Source organism: Centroberyx gerrardi, chromosome 8 (genome assembly GCF_048128805.1).
Source record: "Centroberyx gerrardi isolate f3 chromosome 8, fCenGer3.hap1.cur.20231027, whole genome shotgun sequence".
NCBI classification, from domain to species: domain Eukaryota; kingdom Metazoa; phylum Chordata; class Actinopteri; order Beryciformes; family Berycidae; genus Centroberyx; species Centroberyx gerrardi.
In genome coordinates this window covers 23111373-23135096 of record NC_136004.1, presented here as the reverse complement: position 1 = coordinate 23135096, position 23724 = coordinate 23111373, and the positions used below count along the sequence as shown (strand labels likewise).

Here is a 23724-nt window from a genome sequence, read left to right as displayed (position 1 = left end):
AAACATTAGAATGGGCAAGATCCGTGATCTAAGCCACTTTTACTGTGGTCTGATTGTTGGCTCCAGCATCTCAGAAGCAGCTGCCCTCCTGGGATTTCCCCACACTACAGTCTCTAGAGTTTACAGAGAATGGTGCGATAAACACAAAAACATCCAGTGAGCGGCAGTTCTGTGGCCGAAAACACCTTGTTAATGAGAGAGGTCAGAGGAGAATGGACAGAGTTGTTCAAGCTAACAGAAAGGCCACAAATGCTCAAATAACAGCTCTTTACAAAAATAACAGCTCTTTAAAACAGTAGAGTGCAGAAGGGCATCTCTGAACACACAAGTTGTTGGCCCTTATGATAAAGGGGCTATGGCAACAGATGATCAGCCGGTACTAGATACCTAATAAAGTGGCCGGTGAGTGTATGTGTGATTCACTGATAGAAAGAACCGTGAATATGGCCGGAAAAACAGGAGAGACATGGGTTATGGCCTGACATTAGCTGGCCTAAAACTGGATTCAATATAGTTGGAGCATATGGATGGCTTGAGGAGCTGTTTTGATGGACTTATCCACTCAGCCACAGGGGCATTTATCCTCTATATGTCTTCATCAGGTCAACATTCAAGCTACAGTGTAGCTTTTTTTTCTGTTCCTACACCACACACTCCATTACCGCTTGAGGAAACGGCTACATAGAGGGAGAGAGAGAGAGACAGACAGAGAGAGGGCTACCTATGTGTTATTGTCTATTCCAGGAATTGCTGATCTTGAGCGTTCCCTGTAAATGCGTAACATGTTTTTTGTCTTTCCCTCCCGTGGAGACAAGATGAGACTGTAGCACGGAGAGACAGAGGGTAAATAAATAAATAAATACTCTTGGAATAAATATGCAAGCTGTCTTTCTGTTCTCCTCCGTCTCCCAGTAGCCGATGGCTGAAACAGAACACTCAGAGTTTCTGTTTGTACGTGCGAGTACCGCTGCCAAGGATGGTTCCATATCTGATTTGATTTGGCCACTCGTTTCTTCTCTGCTCTCAGAATAGGCCTGGCTGGGCGCACGCAAATACGCGCACATCCACACATCTGCACAGATGCATAGAGATACATACACACACACACACACACACACACACACACACAGACACACACAAACACTCTCACACACACAGAGCTGCTCTGCGGATAGGGCTTATTTGGTTTTATGGAGCCAGTGGGTAATAAAGGCTTGTATCGCCAGTGGTATCGTCTGCTGGTGTTTTCTGACCTGCCGGCAGATGATTATTACTTTACCTTTCAGTGCTCTTCTCTCCTCTGCCTGGCAGAATTTATTTTATTTCCTCTCACACCCAAAGAGTAAATCTATCTATCTATCCATCTGTTACCCCCCAACAGAATGGCTGTGATCGTCGCTGTTTGCAGAGACAGTGCAGGTCAACCTGTGTGAGTGTTTTTGAAGTAGGAGTTGAAGGGTTTATGCTAATACCATTGAGACCTTGGACTAAGCCATGCTTCCATCGTCCCAAGAGGGGTAAAAGCTGTTTTTATCATGGCTCAAACACTCTTTGAAAGTTTCTCTAAATAGAAAGACGTTTGCTGTTGAGTGTCAGTGAATCATACAAGTAGGAAGTTATTCTTTTCAACCCATCCATTTTTTTTTTTTCAGCCACAGTTTATTGGTAGTTTCATTTATTGTGAAGTCCCATTCCTCCACTTGACTTTGAAAGCCCTGGGGGAGCAGGGCACGCGCACACACACACACACACACACACACACACACACATATATACATTTGAATTATTCCTTTCTGTCTGCTGGGTCAAGACTAAATGACATTCCTCTTAAACCAGTTTTCTTCTGTTTGATTGAGTTTGCCTGGAGTGGAGCATGGCAGTTCAGGCTAGAAACGCTATAATATGAGGAGATAGCTCCATCCCTTCCAATCCAATCAGAGACAGCGTATTACCATAGGATTCCACTAGCAGAGCAAAGAGATAGTGGATGGGGATTAGGATGTAAGCTATGGAGTTTCTGGTGTGCCATGGAGAAAAACACAGAAAACGCATCCTAATCCTCAGTCACAGGTGCTGGACAAAGAAAGTAGTAAATCAATGCAAACAGTGTAGGTGTTAATAAATACACCGTGGGAGCATTAGACCGTGTGCAGACTTTATTGTTTGCATTTCTTCTAGTCTGCCAACCTCATTATTTATCATTTAAATGTATTATTTGTATTATTTATTATATATTTATTATTATAGACTAGTTCAGTGATTATTATTGATTTATCAATAGATACATTTAAAAACAATTTATGAAGTGATTAAATTTACATTTAAATGACTCCGTTAATAAAACAATTAATACAATGTTCATTAAATATGTCAAATAAGAATTCCCTTTCATTATTCTGTCTTAGAAATTTATGACTCAATTTGTAAAATGATTTTTAAAAAGGCATTTCAATTTTACTTTTTGTCATTCCACTTACAGACCAAATGGAGGACGACCAGCCATCATACAGTGGTGGAGTAAATCCAGTGGAAATCCAGAGCTAGCATTAGCTGTCGAAATTTAAAGAAAATGTAAATGGTAAAGCAACAGACAAATGAATTCTGAGATGGAAAATGAATAGGAAAACACATTAGCAAATGGAATAACAAAAAGCAAAATTGAAATGCCTTCTTAAAAAATTATTTTACAACTCAATTTATAAATGCAGTAATAGATTCATAGCCTAAAGACAGAATAATGAAATGAATCATTCCCTATTACAGAGAAGAGGTTGTTGATCCGTGAACCTGAGGAAAAATCTGTATGCCTTGATTTTTCTCACTTCAAGGCTAAGGTTACAAGTTGCCAGTTTAGGTCTATGGTACCAGACGAGCTTAGTCACAGACAAATTTTTTTGAAATGTCACCTTGATGCAAGTCTACAGTGAAAGCCTTGGATTTCGTTGACGTCTAATATCTTAACTTTTCAGAGTTTCTCTTTAAAGGTAGAGAAGAAGACAATCAGAGGTTCCCTTTCATTGATAGCTGTCATAGCAGATATATTCACTTTTTCCCGCAGGGCCATAAGTTATTTGTGGTAGGCGAGTAGCATGAATTTGGCAAGTGAAAAAGACTGTGCATGCAACGCACAAAGTGGTATAATGAGTTAAATATTAGTTTAGAGAATTTGTGAATAGTGGGCAGTCCAGGGGGTGGGATACTGTATTTTATACTCACTAGGCATAGACAGGAAAACAGTGCCAAAAAAATGCTTGGTTATTTACCAAATTAGTTGATAGACTAGACAATCTTTTCAGCCATCAATATTAGAGATGGCAATTGATAAGATTTTATCAATGTCGATTCCATAATGATTCTGTCTTAATGATGCTATTCCTGAACGATTCCCTTATCAGTTCCTTCCTTACACTCTGTGCATTATACCTTCACAATACCCCCAAAAATATTAAGTCTGCAATGAGAATTTCTATTGAATTCATTGAAATTCCACTACCAATGCCAAACTAGAGTGAATACAAAAATGATGAACTGTTCATAGAATACTGTTTTATTATTGTGTTATTCATAATACCCTTGACTCCAGAAAGAACTCCAGCCTCTACAACCGTACACACTTCACACAGCTGAACATTGTGTGTGCAAGTGACGGTGAGGCTGTGACGTGATGGGAGCTCGGGGAGCAGAGTGTGTGTTCGGGTTCAGTTCTCCGCAGCAGCAGAAAGCGCGTAGCAGCATGGTGAGCTTGGCAAACGTTAAAATGAAGAGATTGAAATTGAGGCTACACTTTGATGAGGAAGACATACTTTTATCCAAGTGCAGCCACACTTTCGATGTCTTCTTTCTTTTAATTTGAGAGTGAATTAAAACCTGCACATTTTGCTCTATTAAAAATTGAGTAGGGAGTTGGGAATCGATAGCAGTAATCCATAAGGCAAACATGTTTTGGTCTGGTTGGTTCGGAAACTGGTTAACTTAATGGAGGCAGGTCTCAGTTCCCAGCTCTAATCAACATGTGGCTGCTGGCTGGTGTTAATTTCCCACTGTGGTAGTTCATTGTCTTCACTTAAGTTCCTCTCACAGAATGTTTCCACACTGACTGACACATTTTACTGATAGTAAAATCTATGCAGGAGGGGGAATCTCAGATTGGAGGGGGAAAAGGAGCAAAATGTGTTTGCCCAAGGCTTGCTCTATCTCTTTCTCTCTTGCTCTCTTTCTTGCTCTCGCTCTCTCAGTCTCTCTTTCTCTGTCTCAGGTTACACATTCCCTCGAGGGGACATTGATTTGCTGGAGGCAAAGCAAGCTTCCTTCTCTGTTCACACACACGGAAGTGCAAACACACATGCGCATATACATACACACAGCGTGCGCGTGCGAGCACACACACACACACACACACACATACACACACACATACACACACCAGTCAGTCAGTCAGCCTGTCCGCGGAGAGTATCAGCTGCAGGATACTGCTGGCTGTCTGACAGGCTTCTGGCTGCACAGAACATCTGCTGTACACACACACACGCAGACAGACACACACACACACACACACACACACACACACATACACCTCTTCTTTGATGTCTGACAGTTGGATGATTTTGATGGCAGACATTTAGTTCTCTGTTTTTATTACTTTCTAAACGTTAATACCGCAATAACAAAGCTATGGCAGTAAACAGCCATGTTACTATAGGCATTATTTTCCTGTTTTTTTGTGGTTGCATAGCTGTCGAGAGGGAGAGAGAGAGAGGGAGAGAGGGAGATGGAGAGAGAGGTGAGACAGAAAGGGAGAGATGGAGAATGGAGGAGGAAAGAAAGAGCGAAAATGAGAAAATATGAGAGGGCATTCACTTGAGTAGCGGACAAAGAAATGTCTGAGTCAAGGAGAGTGACATTATCCCTCATCACCTGTATCTAGCTGGTGAACAATCAGCCAGCCGAGCTACAGTGTACTCTGCAGTAGTTTCCTGATCCTGTTTCCCGTGATCACAGACAGCTTGGGGAAAGGACGGAGAGAGAAGAAAAGGAGATACAAAGAGAAAGAGAGGAAGAAAGAGTAGAGTAAGAAGGTTGACTGATTTCACTTTTGCTGGATATTTCCAGTACAGTGGCTTTGCAATAGCTTTCTTTACCCACTAAAAGACACAGTTTGTACATTTTTCAAATAATTCATGTCAGGAGCATGTTTATTTTAGCGGGGCAAAGTAGTGTCGCTTGGTGATGAGCTTTCCACACAGCAGCTTCATTTGTTGTTCCCTCATGCTCACATTTTATATTTAAATGCTGAAAATTGCAGCTTTAATGCAGTGATACAGGGGCAACATATTGACAGAGTGTAGATGGGCCAAAAACAATTTTTGGCATCAACTATGACGAGTATTTTGTTCCACGAGTTTTGTTCCATAAAGCCCTCTCCCGTGTGTTATGCACATTTGCCAATTGCAATTCTTGCTGAAGAAAATATTGCCCATCTCCACTGCCTGAAAATATTGTGTGTGTTTCAGTGTCTTTTTGTGAGGGAAAAAAATGGACCAGTCAGTTGAATATATTTGCTATTTGTGCATTGCATCTCAATGTCTGTTTTCTGTCAAGACATTGACCCCTCCCTTGTTTCCCTTATAGAAATAGACACAGAGGAAATTAAATTTTGACAGTTGGGATGTAGTTTGCCTGTTGCTATGGTAACGACAGCCTGCCTGTTGCGTGTTTCCTTCCTCCCCATCCCTTCTTATTTTCCTTCCCACTTTTCATGGCCATTGATTACTATGCAGAAGACATGCAGTCCAAGGAGAGGACATGCAAACACTCAGTGCTGTCCGAGTCTGTCAGTATGCAGTGGACGCTCAGGAAGAGAGACAGTCTTCAGTCAGTCTCAGTCTCTCTCGCTCGCTCTCACTCTCTCTCTCTCTCTCCCTCTCTCTGTCTCTCTGTCTCTCTCTCTCTCTCTCTCTCTCTCTCTCTCTCTCACCTCCTCTGTCCCACTCTCCCCCTCTGCCTTTCTCTGTCTCTTTTTCTATATACATTCAAATATTGGGACAATTCTGTGAATTTCTTTTCAACATATACACAATGAGGATTACTGTGCGGCAAAAGCTCTCACATGCTGTCACCTATTGAATTTGCATATTTGCTGACATATTAGAACATACTAGAGAAATGTCAACTTTTGTGGACAGGCCCCAATTTTTCTCAAAGACAACTTGACTTCAAAGTGTTAATATTTGGTTGGTACTGCTTTATATTCCATAAATGCATGAAGTCTGTGTCCCATCTACATCAGATTGTTGAGATTTTCCTTTGAGAGGCTGCCAAGTCCAAAGTCCATCATCATGCATTTAACAATGCATGGATCACAGCTGAACTCTGCTCATCCTCTAGTGTTGTCGCACAAGGTAGTAAAGGATGACTCTATGACTAAATATTGATGATCTGAGTGAATATACCACCCAAAAACCATTAACTTCCCACCACATGCCACAAGTTACATAAGGTCGCTTCAGCAGACACTCTTTTTACCTTGAGATTTCAACCTTTTCAGCTTAGTGGGTCGAGCTTGTCACCAACTTCATCAGAGTTAGAGGTTTGATTCCCACTCATGCCATGCAAACTAAAAATGTAAGGTGCTTTGAATAAGATTGTCCACCAAAAGACATATGGTATGATATTTAGATTAAATCAGTCAAAGATAGACCATGTCAGATGTCTTTTCTCTCAACAACTCAAAATTCACAAGGCTGCAGTGGTTGTTTTTCTTTTCAGAAAAATAATTACAAACGCATCAGAATTTTGAAGGTGTTTTTTGCTGTGCCTGCTAACAAGAATGCTGGTAAGCTGACTTCATTTGCATCTGAAGGTCCATATTATACTATTTAGTAAGCATATTGAGTGTCCATGAATTTCAAATTTAGTGCCAGAAAAATGAAAAATGTTCAGAAAATAATATATTTGATTATCGATTCTGTTGCATTATGTATCAAAGTCAATTTGTTGGTTTGATTTCCTGTATTCCTGTTGTATTCTTTTAAAAGTAGCAGGTACTTTTAGTTTTCTCACACAATCAACCAAGTGTGGACACACACTACACGATTGCTTGAACTAACTAAGCACCATGTTGCTCCAGAAAAGCATCATGGGAAAACCGACTATGGATATACTCTGATATTGCCCATTTGTGAGCCAGTCTAACTGGGGCTAAATCAGTTTAAAAATAGTGTGTCCATCACAATACTTATTTCTTTTGTGAAGCGTTACACACACTGTTGTTTAGATTCTGTTTTGCATCACTTTATTCTGTTTATTAAATGTTCAACAAGAGGAGACTAATTAGCTTTGGCTTTCCGTCTCAGGAGTGGGAACATATGTGGTTCTGATTTGTCACACTGAGGGAAAAGCATCATTTTAGATTGGCCATGAATAAATCATTCCTTTGCTTTCCTTTGCTTTTTTCTTGTTTAGTGGATTCTGTTTCTTAAATGAAAGGGATGATTAAAATGGTATTTACTGTTATTCTTTTGTTGTCAGGATGTAAAACATCTGACATGAGCATATGTTTTCCTAAACTTTAATGTCTCGATGAAACATATGGATATTTGAATAACAAAGATGGGGTATTCTCTTGTTCTTTGGCTTTTTGCTCCTGCATTGTCTGCCTCTTCTCTCTTGATCTTGTCTCTTTTGGTGGCAACTACAGCAAATCATGAGCACATACATTGATACATCATGCTGAGATTAGAGCATGATTTGGGGAAAAAATAAAACAAAATGCTAAAATCAGGTCTGCACTTAACTGTCAGTTCGTTTCTACTTCTTTTGTTGGCTATTCAAACACACTCTCCATCTGCCTCTGTGAACCTAATAGCATACACTGAATATTTACCATGAGAATGTGTTACTGATGTAACATTTAACTGCCTACGTATATCTATCTGTATCTGGCATCTGTATCAGGCATTTTTAGTCTCAGGGGCTTGTGACTAGTATCAGCTATTGGCTTCAGTGAGAAAAGTAGTAGTATATGGCTGGAGTAAGACAACAGACCAATATTAATACTGGGTAACTCAAAAAGTTTCCTTTTAATATATGGCATTGTAAATTTTGCTTCATTAAGGCGTACAGTCTCTGTTCAAACTCTAAGGTACAGTAGATTAGATGTAGAGTCTTGAATCAAAGCTAGAACCTGCTTGCGTTATGCAACTGAGATCTTATTTAGAATAAACTATGCATATGCATCTTACAGTAATATCCTGCTCACCAGTATCCCTCTATACATAAATATACAGAATATTTCAGCATTACCATGGAAACAGGAGCAGGATAAAGTGTACATGCCTTAATATCCTGGATTATATCTGCATTATACCTGGTACCTTTTGTCCATTTGCATTTTTTTTTTATCAGGATAAGAGCTTTTGCAAGTTATTGTGAACTGGAAATGATGTTTACATATGCCAACTCAAGAGACTTGAAGACTCAAGTATCCAGAGTTAATAAAGAGATATTGGTACACATTTAATCGTAATCACTGTCAACAAGAATCTGTCTTAATGCGACTCCAGTTTAAACTCAAACTTGAACGTTCTCAACCTGTTTGACACAGATCTGAAGCTGTATGCAGAGAGCTTCTCAGAATAAAGGCACTGATCCAGGATCACTGGTCAGGTCAGGTAATGTAAATCATGTACGCCTCGCAATGACTCAGGATGCAGACGTTTTTAAGTGCTTTGGCGTCATCACTTTGTAATGGCAATGACTCATGAATCAGAATTCTGAGTCCTCTTAAATTTATTCTGCTCTCTAAAAGTTCATTAGCCTGTGACAAGACACGATGACAAGAGGAAATGAGATGAAAAAAGAGGGATAAAGACAATATCCTAAGACTTTTATTCCTTTTGCTGTTGTTGCTGGTGTTATAGATCATGGTCATAACACATTGGGGGGGGGGAGGGAATCTTTGTCCGCTTAAAGAAAACAAATCGAACTGGGATTTGGTAGCTAAAATGTGCAGATCCACCACATGCGTAATTGTTCTCGTGTAGCATCAACTTGGACTAAATACATTATCATACGCTCACTACATAGATTTGTCGTGATGTTAATAGAATATTTTTGCTTGAGCACCATAAGACACTCCTGAGCTCTAGCGCTCCGAGCATCTTTAAGCTGCATACGTCTTCAGGGCCTGGTGAAAGATAATGAGGTATTGTCGAGCTTTCTTGAATAAACACAGTCAACATTATGTGATCATTGGAATTAACAGGTCATTTTATTATCATGGCCTTGGAATAAATAGCTCAAAATTATCATGTCCTTAAGTAATGAATAGATCAGCATTAATGTGTCCTCAAAACAACATTTCCCTTCGGTAGAGCATTTGCATTTTTAACATGGATTTGTTGATATGGGTTTATGAAAAGTCAGCCTCAGTGAACCAGTGGTTGCCCTTGTGATCTAGTCACCTGTGGCATTCAGATGTTTTTGCAGCACTCATTATTGAGAATTGCAAACAGGCACAATTACTTTTGAGAAGTTGAACAAGATCTCAGAAAATAGTAAGATAGTGACAGAAACCAGTGTTTAACAGAGCCATTACGTAAAAAACAAAGCCAAAAGAGTGAAATGTCTCAGACTACCTGGGTCAGTCACGCTTGGTGATGGACTTTATGAACTCGTAGCAAGGTTTGTGTGCTAAAAAGTGAAAATGTTCTACTTTCACTTTAAGGCTTTAGTACAAGAGAACTTTTTGGGCAATGTGGCTTGGCAGTGTTCTCAGAAATAGAAAAATGTAATGTGACACAGGGGACCGATATTAAATAGATCTCTCCAAGCAACAAGAAGTTGCTATAGTATATAATTAGTGCAAGTGTGTTCAGATAACTCCCTGAGGTTGCTCCCCCACCAAAAGTTGCCTGGTGTATCTCAGCCTTTAGTATGGGATCAACGTTATGATGCCCACAGACACAAAGACTCTGGAAGAGCGGACAGTCTTAGAACGGGATAAATACTGGGTCAGAGAGCAAGAGAGAGACAGATAGAGAGATGGGACAGAAGGAGAGAGAGAAGCATAGAGGCAAAGAGAAAGAAATAGATGCACACAGACAGCACAGATTTTCTGCAAAACAAGCGCAGACTTGCAGAGTGCAGAGCATAGAGGAAAGCAGAAAGGACAATTAGGTTAATCAGAAAGTTACCCCTGCCGTATTACATTAGTTTTGTATTCTCTCCCTTTCTGCGGCTGAGGAGTTGAATTCACCATTAGATTCACTGCCTGGAGCTTGGCTTGTGCTCGCTCTTTAGTCACAGATGCACTTTATGTCGGAGATGAGTTTAATGGCAGCATTAAACATCCGTAGCCTCAGGTGCTGAATGCAGATGAGTACACTCTATCTGTCAGGTGGAAAGGAGTGACAAATGAGGGTGATCATAGTCCAATATAAGCTACGGTATGCTGCTGTACTATACATGTGCAGGCATTAACGTGCACACACATATTCCTGCATGTAAGGCCGCACAAATGCATGCTTACAAGTGCACACGCATACCTGAGTAAACACACAGATGTACGCACCTGTACTCGGCCTCACAGACACACACACACACACACACACACACACACATACATACACTCTGGATCATCCTCATAAAGTATGCGTCCCTTGTTGTCAGTAAAAATTGAATGAGTGAAAAGTTGGCATAGGGGACTCACTGTCTTTCTCGTTGTGTCTCAGTGTTAAAGTGGCCTTTACAGTTGTTATTATTGAGACAATGCAGTCTTCATAGTGCTGATTGACAAGGGTGACAGCCTACCCCTCTTCACTGAATGCTCTTCAATCACATTTAATTCATTTGACGAGCAGTAATTTGTCACTTTGCACATTCATTGAATGGGAAACATTATATAAACCCAAACATCTGAGTGTGTGTAGGGATGTGTGTGTATGTGTGTGTGTGTGTGTGTGTGTGTGTATGTGCGTGCGTGTGTTTTGTTTGTTTGTTCGTGTGGATGTGCGTGCGTATGCGGGCATGTGAGTTTTTGTGTGTGTGTGTGTGTGTGTGTGTGTGTGCGCATGTGTCAGTGCTGGGAGCCAACGGCCCAGTAATAATACGCTGTGTGAGTGGTAAAATAATGAAAGTCATAAAAAGGCAGATAATTGGCTTTTTCAGGTTGGTGAAATGGATCACTTCTAATGCTGCTGTTGAGAAATGGCTCCAGAGAGGAGAGGGGAGAGTGGGGAGGATAGAGAGGATACAGAGGAGAGGTAAAGTACAGGGAGGGAGGAAGAGAAGGACAATTGAGGAAAAAATATATGTTGAAAGGAGAGGAGAAAAGAGAGGAGATAGGAGTGAAGAGTAAAGGAGACAAAAAGAAATGTGAACAGGAGAAGAATGATGGAGGGGGCGAAGGGAATTGAGGAGAAGATTTATTATGAGGAGAGAGGGAGCAAAAGACAAGCGAGAGGGAGGAGCGTTCTCTATCTACTGTGTATTTCACACACACTTCCCCTTGTCTTTATCTCTACTTTTTCTTTGGAAAGATCACTGGAAAAACATTTCATTGTATTGTAATCCAGGTATTCACTTCTAATTAACTTGCATTTTGAAATGGTCAGGCAGCGCTGGTTTCAGCCACTAGGTGGTGTAATATGACATGCCATCTTTATAAATTGAAATTGGAAGTTTCTCCACTTTTATAATCTTCTAAATGACTAGCGTACAGACTCCCACGCTGTGCATACACGCATACTGTATATATAACCTGTTCAGAAGTGCAGTGTATGTGTGTGTGTGTGTGTGTGTGTGTGAGAGAGAGAGGGAGTGTGAATAAGAGAAATAGAGAGAGAGAGTCGGGCTATCAGCTCATGACAGTGAAAAGACAGATGACCCTGAGGAGAAGAACGGCCTCCCTGCCTGTGTAACATCCATCATCACTGAACAGACTTGTCTTCGTCTGCATCGTGCACCTTCAGGTGTGTGTGTGTGCGTGCATGCACTCGCACGTATATGTGTGGGGTAATTACCTGCAGATGAGACTTGTCTTTAGCTGCAAACCGACTTTGTCTACCCTGTAACTGCAGTCAGAAACATACACACTCACATGCTCATGCACATACACACACACACCAGCGGCAGCATCAGCGCTGCGCCACCGTCTGTGCCAGTGCTGCTGTCACTGAAACAATCATTCTGGCTTCAAAATTTCATTCCCTCCTCAATTAAATCTGGGTTCCCTGCAGTTTAGCAGGTATGTCGCTGATTTTATGAATTCTTTCGGAATTCTTAAAGGGAAACTTCTAGATTTCTGCTCCTATGTACTAAGTTTCTCTCACCGAACAGTCATGCTGATAGCCACAAAAGATCACTAACATCTGTGACAGCTGTGGTTTAAAATGGCCCATCACTGGTATTAGTAGCCTCTTGTTACTAGCAAAACAATGCTAATATGTTGAGACGAGGGGAAGATGAAGTCATCCCAAAAATGCCATTTCCACTACTAGAGACACGCTGCCAAAGGACATGGGAATGACTGTGAAGGTGAAATTTAGTGGTATTCCCCGTTTAATATATGGTGCCTGAAGAATAACCTCATACAGTAAAACACGTTCACATCTGGCAGCTGCTCAGTACATCCAAAATGTTCTGCTGCTGGTGACTGAGCAGCTCCACTGGAACGTTAAATGCCTTGCACAAGGGCACCTCTGTGATAATTGCTGAGGGAGAGGAGAGTATTACTTGATCCCTTCCACTACACAGATTTTCCCTGCCGCTCTGGGGATTTGATGTGTACTACAGAGGTTAGGGAAGAATCTAAACCTGAAACCCTGGTGGAAGCTAGAGAAAAGGGAAAGAGTGACAGACAGACAGACAAATACACAGGCAAAAAAAAAAAACGAGAAAAAACTTTTTGTGGAGGTGCACAAGCTGTCAGAGAGAACACTATGATTGATCATGTGTCATTTATTTACGCTCAGTTCATCCTGCCTAGATTGAAGGGCGGGGTGACAGAGAAAGAAATGGAGAAAGTTCACTCCGACAGAAGAAGCCAGGTAGGGGAAAAACCTCAGCTACAATAAAATAAATAAATAAATAAATAAAAATAAATCATCGGCTGCTCGACAGACAGAGCTCACCTGTCCTCAAAAGACAGCGGGCTTCATCGACATTTGTCTGAGGCGTTCAGCAAAATCCCCTGGGGGACACCTGAGGCTTTGATACTGCATCCGTTTAGTGTTGTGGTTGTCAGAATGATAGGGGAAAAGAGAGAGAGACGGAGGGGCAAGGGGAGAGAGATACTGTAGAGGGGGAAGATGGGGGTCGGGTACAGGGTAGGATGGGGGGTGGATAAGGGAAGGGGAAGTGAATAAAGACGAGAGAGAGAGGGGAGCTTGAAGAGAGAGGTAGAAGGTTGAAGAGAGTGGTTGACGGAAGAATAGAGGGAGAGGAAAGGAGGTGAGTGATAAAATGGTGAGAGGGAGAACTAGCGAGGAAGAGAGTATGATGGGCAAAAGAAGGAGCAAATCAGTCCAACCTTTTGAGTGAGAAGCCTTTGGAGTGGCATATGCCGATCGATATGTTAGTGATACGGTCTTGTTTTTGCTCAAAGAACATTTTTCCCCGAGAACTTGCTGTCTGAACTTGATGTTCACTGCCAAGGTTTACTTAGTGATATTGCTGGCAGAATGGGACAAAAAGCCTCTCATTTCCTCTCACCTCACCTCTAAATGGCTATCTTCAGTCAAAGTGAACATGGTCTCTTGATGATAAAGAGTTCTTCCGCTCTGGGTCTGTGCCTGTCTCTCTTTACTGCTATCCCTCCCTCCATAATTTTCTTGATATGCAGACTGTGAACTCATTGGTTGTCTTTGCGGTTTTCAGACAGGAGTTTGGTATTTCTCCGCTCACCTTTTGAAAATGTCATAAAGAAAGGTGAGACACACAGTCCCCCTTTATGCACTTCTGTCAAAATATCACAAGTTGGCTGGCATAGAAATGTCATATGCAGCAGTCTAGTGTATTCACAGACATCCGATTAACTTATTGATTCATCTGAGTTGTTTCCTAGTTCCATAATGGCAGAGTTAATTTTCATTCAACCGCTGAAATGACTAAGCTGTCCTTAGCCTAGACCTTGTTGCCACATGACCACAGCCGGAGGAAATTGCTTCTGGTATAGTGTGCATGAATAGTCACATACTGTTCATAGTTCTGCTACATGCAGGGAAACAAAACAATACTGTAAGCAGACACCAAGCAACACATAGCAGGTGCAAAACTGAACACAAACATTGCAGTGCAAAACAAATTTTAATGCAATTTAATTTAACTGATTACATTTACAGCCACAACATTAGCCTGTCTTTAATGTGATGATGAAAATTCTCATAAGCACTGAACTATTGATTTCTCATAATTCCCCTTCAGTGACCTTGTCAATAATTAGCTTGCAGCATTCCTTGCAGGCAAGTCATTGGTTTACGTGGGCAAAATGGGAGTATGAACTGATTCCTGCCAACTGATATCAACATGTCTGCTTCATATCCTCAAATGAACCCCATTTTGGCTGAGATTGCGACTCATTGAGGAAAGCATATATCATTATTTGGGATGGCTCTTTTTCAGGTGAGCTTGGAATAGGGGGACATGGAGATGAGGTCATTATAGAAGGGCTTTAAAACCTGATTATATTACTTCAATTAAGGTGATAATCAAGATCATTCATACTCCAGTTAAGACATGCAGTACTGTGATAATGGAAAATTGGAAGGTTGTTTTGACACAGGCTATATACACCATAATGTGAGGGAGCATGTTGGTTGTGGTTTTCACCAGGTGTAACAGTTGCACAACACATGCTCAGTTTATTGATTTGTTTCCAGCCTCTACTAAAGTTTACGTTGTGCTCTCATGCTTCTTGAGTGTAAGCCTTAAATAACACAAGGGAAAGTTCCACGGTCGATTCAGAAGTAACTTGACAAAAGTGTAGTTCATTTTTTACCACCGTGTGTCTGGTTGTGTGTGAAAGGAACATGATCTATTTATTGTTAACAATTTGTTTCTTTCAGAGAGCATAGGCCTTGGAACAGGAAAATCAATGGTCCCTTGCTATGTCCCCATTATGTGACATTTGAAAGTCTCTTATGGCAGAATGAGGTCCATCTCCACATTTTTATTGATTTAGAAGCTGAGGGTAATTGCTTTTTAATTTTGTTTTCAATGAGAAAACAATTCACTTTTTAAAAGCACAATTTTCAACAGTTGAAAACTCAGGGTTAAGGTTGTTTTTACTTATGAGAAGTCAGGTAGGTATTTAGTCATTGATTCTCCCGTCTTTCACATCTCTCTATGTCCGTACTCTTCACACTTCACTCTACACATTTACTGCATTCTTGAACATTTTAACCCTTGGCTAACTGGACCTTTGACCCTGGACTAACTAGGGTTTCTAGCCATACTCAAGAATAGAATCCCCCCTAAAAAGGCGCTAAATTTCCCCATGGCCAACTCTTAACCTAGGGCTAGTGTTAATCCTAAAATAAGAATGTGCAGTGTGAAAACTGCTTATCAAAATCTATCCTCCTATCTATCTATCTATCCCTTTGGGAATTTGCTTCCTGGCATGAGAAAAAACACGCAAGCTAACTCAACAGTAAGTAACAGCACAAAAAGCATAATTATAAGTACAAAATATAAAAATTAGAAAACCACAACGGCAGCCACACAAAATCGTATTCATAATTAAACAAAACCATCAAAAATTAAGCCACTGAGCATTCACATTTCCTAAGGTGTTTGACCTTTTGGCTTTGTGATGTGACCTGGTTATGTAACAGACCTGAACAAAATATTAGCTGAATACATTTTGAATACTTGAAACAGCAAGGAGGAAGCAACTCAAGGAGACCATTTTATTTTATTTTTTGCAAATCATTTATCCTCTTTCCGGCTCTTTTCGTGTCTGGTGAGATACAAAGTAGTAGGTTAAAAAAGTCAAGTGGGATCCGAGCAATGAATGACTAACCATATTCAGATATAGTGTTTATAGATAAGGTCCACATTTATTGTTGTAGCAAGTGAGAGTGAGGTCAAGCATTGGTTGGGAGGCGAAGAGAGGTGAGCGGTGATGTGACAGTGATTCCTGTTAACCTTGCAATATCCATCCCCTGTTCTATTTAGCAGGTGTTGAAGGCGGGAGAAAGACCAGAGGCTATGGAGCTGCAGAGACTAAGCCCAAAGAAGTATTGCTCCAGAGGCCTGTTTACCGTTTGTTTAACGGACTGTGCCCCCAAATGGGAAAGTTAATTAAAACAGTGTTTTGGTTGATCTCTCCCTGTTGTTCATGCTCCTGTGTGTCCAACCCCACAAAAGTGTCACAGATGTGTAGAGAAACAGAGAATTAGCTTGGTTTGGAGGCTTGTTGGTAATGAGGCCCTAAACAGTGACTTATGGAACTTGTCTCTTTGGACAGATTTCATCCCCCCTTCCTATCAAACGGCCAGGGTGTCTGCTGCGCTTAACATTGAAAGCTTTGTTAATTAAAAAGGTTTTTGATATGCAGCACTCCAACTGAGAGATCTCTTTCTCACGCACACACACACACACACACACACACCATGTCAAAAACAGTCGTACAATCAACTGCACACACAAAAAAACACACAGAGTTCTGTCTGCAAAAGACATACCGTGGGTGCGCAATGGTACAAAACACTGAATTAAGGCTCCAGAACAAATAATGAGAATGAAAGAGGAACTACAGACACATACAAACGCGCCGCTCTGATGGGCTATAATGAATCAAAGCTCTTGACAATGAAGTGTCATTATGAGTTGATAATGATGGCGAGATATGGTGTTAGAAGATGGACTTGTGTGCTTTACCTTCTTTGATCTGTGTGTGTGTGTGTGTGTGTGTGTGTGTGGGTCCACGCAGGCTTTTGTATGTGCTTGCTTGTGTCTGTTCATGTGTGTGTGTGTGTGTGTGTGTGCCACCACCTTATGCTGTCGGTTTTAAATCATCTGAACCCAGACTTATTACAGAAACGAGTGCTCATTATAATGGAGTCCTTAGGGCGTGCTGTGGAGCAGCTGGTACGTACTGTGAACTTACGACGTTGCAGGTCCTGGTCTAGATCCCGACCTTTGTTGCCCCCTCTCTTTTTTCCCTCTCTCCCTCACTGGAAATCTCTCTCGCTTTCTCTTTCTCTTTCTCTCTCTCTCTCTGTCTCATCTCGCCTGTCTCTTCATTCTGTACTATCTATTAAAACTAAAATGCTGCACAAACAGATGTCTGCACCGCTGCTGCTACAGTCAGCGTGGTGCAGAAAGATCTATATGATAAGTCTACGGAAGTTATAGGAAAGTTTATTTACAAGATACACACGCACTAACACAGCTTGCTACAGGGAGATGCATGTGATGTGTCTGTGTAAAAGGAAGGGTATTTAAAACTGTTTTTTTTTATTGCCCCACATGCTGATGGACTATAGATTGGGTTGTGTGTACGCATTGATTAGTCACACACAATATCCTGGGAAGTACTGGGATTCTCAGGAATGACTGAGATCTGGCCTTTATTAAATTATGTATAATTGACCACTGATGGCAGGGATTAGATTCCACTGGTTGTCTGTGGAGAGGAGTGGGGAAGGGTGGAAACGGGCCAACGATTAAGTCTTCCCACTGACTCGTACTAACATTTACTCTCTCTCTCTGTTTCTCTGTCTTCACCTGTCCCTCCCCGCACCTTCAGGGAGCCCAGTCGTCCGACGAGCCTGCTGCCTGCCGACTGGAGCTCAGGTCTGGGTTTGGGGAGAGAGGATGAGCCTTTACCTCCGGGGCTGGAGACCCTGCCACTTAGACTGATGCAGCAGGACTGCACTGCTGTCAAAACCCTGCTGTTAAGACTGAGACGGACACTGCAGGAGGTGGGATATGCACCCCCCCCCCACACACACACACACACACACAGACATATATATACTATATATATGTATACACAGATGTATACCTAAGTGAAGGCCATGACAGTGATCTTGTAGAAGATTTCATCACAGGACACTGTCCATAAGTAAACACTACATTTTGTATTAAAGGAGACGCCGTTTGACCGTCATAGAGCACAGGAATAACATATGTAAAAGCTGAAATTCATTGTTGTTCTGCTATGTCACGCCACATTGACAGGCCTCTCTCTGATCCAGATCTGAATTCATCCAATCATGTTTAGCCAGCATTGCCAAGAAAAGTGATTGCATCTGGAACCAAAACAGTACAGTGTTTCACTGACGAATCCTTCATTCCCTGTTCTAATCAACTGTTATTCAGCTCCATGAAATCATCTCTCCAAAGTGGGTGCTTTTCTGCCTTAAAAAGGTCTCTGTAATCACTTTGTTTTTGTTAATCTAATCACAGTCTACATTTGGAGGAGGAAAGCAGGAGGCTTTTTTGAACCTCTGCCACCATATTCTTTAGACACACACATGAATCCCCCTGTTTCATAGAATCACTGTGCTCTTTAAATGCTTTAGTGTGCTTAACGCAAAAGTTTTACTTCAGGCAATAAGGCCATTTCAGAATGGATGGAGGGGGCAGCCAAATTACATCCACACCATTGTGGACGTGATTAGCTGTAATGGTCACTTAGTAAAGCACTGACACGTTGCAAGCTCTGCACTAGGCTTAACTGTAAAAACCAGGGAACCGTTTTGATGGCCACCATGTGTAGTCATGCACTCTCTGTAAATGCCCTATTGCTTTACAATAGAATTTAAATAGAGAATAATAGTATTCTAGTAAAACTTTATCAGTTCCAACTTTGGGAAATGTCTTTTTCAATGAAGTTAAAATATTTGTATTAGTTGCATGCTTTCTTTTTCAAAAACACAGATAACTTAGGCCTAAACAATTTTACTAGTTTGTAATCAAAGGTCAAAGATATCTTCATTAGTTATTGAGAAGTTTTGCTCTTGTACCAGTCATGATTAAACTAATAAGTTTTACATGGATCAATGGATATTTTCTTAAAAAAAAGATGTTTGTGTGTGTTTAATGGGTATGTAGTATTTCATAATGAAAGCCTTCATATATACACTAATATTCTACATCACTATGTATTCAAAATGTCTAATGCATTATGTTTATACCAAAGAGGACTGTTGATAATACCTTAAGTTCAAGAAGTCGAGCTGAAAGGAAACCCATTAGCTTACCAGGCTACTATTTTCCTGTCTTCAGTATGGGTGACTGGCCCTTTCCAAATACATCAATATTAGACACACACACACACACACACATGCAAACACAAACAAAGACATATAAAGGGGTGGCTGGACCTTCCCTAACACCCCACCATTAGTACCACACTAAGATCAAAGCTAGCTGTAAGGATCTGGCTGTGAATTGCAGTCCGCTCAGACATATGTACCACTTTCTCTGTTTCTCTTTACTGTTCATCTCCCTGTTTCTCTCTTCTTCACCCACAGGCCACAGTGAGAGACATGAGAAATGAAAATCATAAAATAACAATTAGTGGAGAGAGACATAAACTAGAGTGGAGAGATGGAGAGGGTACACAACAGCAGAACATGAATATGAAAGAGGAGATGCTTTGCCCTCTTTGCTTACTCTGTTCTGTCATTAACTTGCAAATTTTGTTACCTTCCATCAGTGGATGTAATCCATTCAGCAGCTAGGGGAGGGTGACTCGGCATGTCTGTATGCTTTGCATTTTATTTGCTTGACCTTATGTTATTGAGCCCTATTCTTCTGTTCTTTTCTCTTCTTTTGTTTACGTTTAGTTCAGTTTAGTTGTCTTTTTGTTTTTTCTTTTCTTTTCTTCTCTTCTTTTCTCTTCTCTTCTCTTCTGTATTATACTCCTCATCTTCCTGACTCCATCTCACAGAAGCCCATGATTCCACCGCTAGACCAATGGCATTATGCTGCTAACTAGAAGAGAAAAATATTTTGCTTGCCATAAAACTAGCTAGCTTAGATGAACTAGCCTTGCAATAGTTAGCAAGGAGATCTAGAAACAGTAAATAAAAAGAGAGAAAAAGGAACAAAACTTGCCTGCCCCTTAGTCAGTGCCTGGTTGCAACAAGAAAGTCATATCATAGCAAAGTGCATACACTTACACAGACATGCACAGCCTATAGGCTAGATAATACATAACAGCATATTACTGCTAATGTTGTGTATTTGTCTAGTTCGCAAAGTTTAGCCAGTGGAAGGTACTCCATCCAGCTGGTGTCTCTCTTATCCTTGGTCCTGTTGGTTGTACGGAGGAATGTTTCTGAAAGCTGTCTGTGTGTGCATTGGTGTTGAGTAACACATAATGATCCCTGTTCTTCTATGTTCTTCAGTGAAAAAAACTGTGACGGTCCCATTTGTTGCAGCATATACTGTACATATATACTCTCATCTCTGTGGGCATAGCTCTGCAATATGCACACATGCACCACCAGTCACTGTTAGCTCGTGCCTCTCCAGCCCCTCTGTCCGTCCCAGTGACTCTTCCCCCAGAGGAGCTGCTTGGCTCGTGGCAGCAGCTAGTTCTTGCCTCCTTTGCAAAATCTCCTCAGCAGTGTGTTGTGGTTCATACGGAGTGTGGACTCCGATAAAATGTGGTTGAAAATGTTGTCGTCTATTACATTTTAGACAGTTCCTCTCTGCGGCCATAGTTACCTCAGCTGTTGTAAACAATCTGAGTTCACTATCTAACTGGCTAATTTGCTAACCTTCAACAACTGATTTTCTAAATGTTTGTGTACTCCCATAACAAAACAGCCCTTTCACTGTGAGCAGGGAGGCGTGAAGCCAACAGAGAACCATCCCCTAACAGTAGTAGTTTTCAGAATGACTGTGCTAGGATTCATGATGCAATTTTAACATAGAAAATCCTGCTGCACTGACTTAAAAAAAACAAAAAAACCCAAGGAGACTTGGTATTTCCAATTGGAAGCATTGACACTTATGTTTGCCTAAGGACTTGGTAAATTAGATGTATGTTGTTTTGTGATGTTGCCTTCCTTTAAAAAGCCAAATGTCAGCAAGAGAGGGTGGGAATGAATACACCTTCAGTTATTTTAAGGTTTTCTTTTCTCGATTTCACTGATGTGTGAATGTGATTAAAGGGGGTGTATCAAACTCCAAACCCTGCCTTGCTCTGTAAGCCCATTCATCATCTTTAGACATCATGCTCTTGGGCAGTGCAAGTCATTAAATCCAGCGCTCCCAGGCAGCTTTCCCCATTCTTAAATCTGAAAGGCTTTTTACTGAACCAGATCTAATTGTGGGGACAGTTGTGTGTTAAGGCCTGTGGGACAGGGGTGACCTTAAAGAGTGCGTGCGTGTGTGTGTGTGAGAGAGAGAGAGAGACAGTGTGTGTGTGGGTGTGAATGTTCGCCTGTCTCTCTGCATGGGGAAAGGCATTGATCACCGGTGACACATTGAGGGCCTGACGCCACGGAACACCTATAAGCGTGATAGGGAGGTATGCGTCTTTAAAGGGCAGCCAAACCAATAAACCACCAAGTTTATGCTGTGCAAAGATTGAGGCTCTGACGTTTCTCATCGCTACCTTAAAACCTGAAAGTAGGCTAAAAATATCCCCGAACAATCCTGGGATTCTCGCTTAACTAGCATCTTTTGATAGGGGTTCTAACAAAGGGGTCAGCTTACATAAAAAGGATGCTCACAAAGTTTCTTCAGTCTTCTGGACAAAAAAAAAAATCCTGGGCTGAATCTGCAAGAGGGCAGCAGATGGCAAGAAATAGACCTAATCAGAAAATCAAGTGTGTGGAACTGGCACTCTGCTCTCACTGCACCTTACATGACGTGACATCCTTCCCATGTGCCTTGTCACGTCCTTACTGTGTATTTCGTCACATCCTTACTGTGTAGCGCTACATCATTATTTACAATACTGGATGAAAACATTATCCTCTCCCATTTTCCTCTCCTCATCTGTCCTATCTTAAGCCCTCACAGGTGACATTTAGATCTGTCTGCTGTTTTTTAAGGAGTGTGTGTGTGTGTGTGTGTGTGTGTGTGTGTGCGTGCGCTTTATCGTGCATGTGACTGGCTGTGCACCCGCTGTCACGTGAATGTGTGTATGTCTGCATGCTTGCAGTTCGTGCGTTTTTAATGTGTCTGCAGATGTGTGTGTGTCGCTTGCTCGGTGTGTGTCTGTGCCTGTGTGTGTGTGTGTGTGTGTGTGTGTGTGTGTCCTGGAACCCCCTCTAGCTGCCCCCGCTCCCTGCCCACTAGACACCTGTGTCGAGCTGAAGAGCCAAAATGTGTCTGATCACAGCTGGCGTTAGAAAACACAGAGATTATGTAAGAAACCACACGGAAAAACAAATACAAGTGAAAACATGGAGTGGTCTTCAAAAAGCCATCTAAAGCTATTTTCAAAGTTTCTGTGAAAGTAATTCTCAATGCATTTTGTGAACTGCAAGTGCCCCTAAATCTAGAAAAACAGATTGGAGAGGCATTTGTGGAAATAAAATCATTACGTATTGCACATAAAATGCTTGCAGGTATCCGGCAAATGAAATACTTCTGGCTCGGGGTGCAGTAACCTAAATGAGGGTCTATAGAGAAACCTACACAATAATGTGCAAAATTTTTGTATATGGGTCCCCGAACAGAAAATGTCAAATTGACTGTATTAATGCAGTGTGATAAATAGATTAGACTTTCTTTAGCCCTATCATTATTTATCAATATTTCTATATTTTTTTAATGGTATCTTATTTAATTCACTGTGCTTTTGATATTAAACCAGTAAACACAAGGCAGATTCTTTAAAACAAACAAGTCTCTTACACTTCCCACTGCCTTCTGATAGAATGAGCAGCTAATATTTCTAGGTGACAAATGCAATTACATATCCCATCATTTTTTGCTGATATTGCTTAACAACAAAACTGAGTTGGAAGAATTACAATCTGAATCATGAAAAAAGCTCCAGACCCCTGAATTCTCGTAAATACATGGTGTTGACTGAGGCTGATCCTGTTAACAGCCACGTACAATCTCTGCCCGTCACGACTGTCAAATATACTACCGTATGAGCAATACTTGTGATTTATGCCAACTACATCTTGATATTTTTAGCTTTGTTTTTTTTATGTTTTTGTCTTTTACAGAGCACAGAGACAAGTCCTGCCAGCAGCCTCCAATCTCTACCCATTAGCCCTTGCAGCGAAAAGTCCCTTCCACTTAAGGTAACCACACCACATATCTCTTCCTTTATTATGTTAGTTTCTGCATATGTACAGTATATAGAGTGAGTGCCATGCTGAAGTGTGAGTGTTTGGTGAGTGGGTGTGTAGGTAGGTGGGGGCCTTACGAAGTTACAGACATGGTTAGACATGTTTGAAATACATAATATGTGCATACTTGAATTTTTTTTCTGAACTGTACCCTCAGGCAACTACCCCTCTCTAATTTCCACTGTACACTACATGAAAAGAGCATGTAGCTGACTCATTTGTATTAAATCACTGTTGCTTCCAGCTCCGAGACTGCTCTGAAATCTGTATTCTCCTAACAGTTGTGGATTTGTCCTGGAGCCCATAATATCTGGTTTTTGTTTTTTAATTTTCACATTAGAAAATCAATCATGAGTCACAGTGCAACGGAAAGTTTATATACTGCAAAACAAAACAAAAGAGAAATGCAACATGGTTGTAAGTATTTTTATTGACTTCTTGTGGAGAC

At 41.1% G+C, this 23724-nt stretch overlaps 1 protein-coding gene across 1 annotated transcript in view; it reads left to right on the top strand.

Annotated features, from left to right (window-relative positions):
* Positions 1-23724, top strand: part of ccser1 (coiled-coil serine-rich protein 1) — a 128794-nt gene that overhangs the window by 29306 nt on the left and 75764 nt on the right. The window contains exons 7-8 of the mRNA XM_071907215.2: positions 17750-17924; positions 23151-23228. Coding sequence (XP_071763316.2) covers positions 17750-17924; positions 23151-23228 — 253 coding nt within the window. The remainder of the gene's footprint in view (positions 1-17749; positions 17925-23150; positions 23229-23724) is intronic.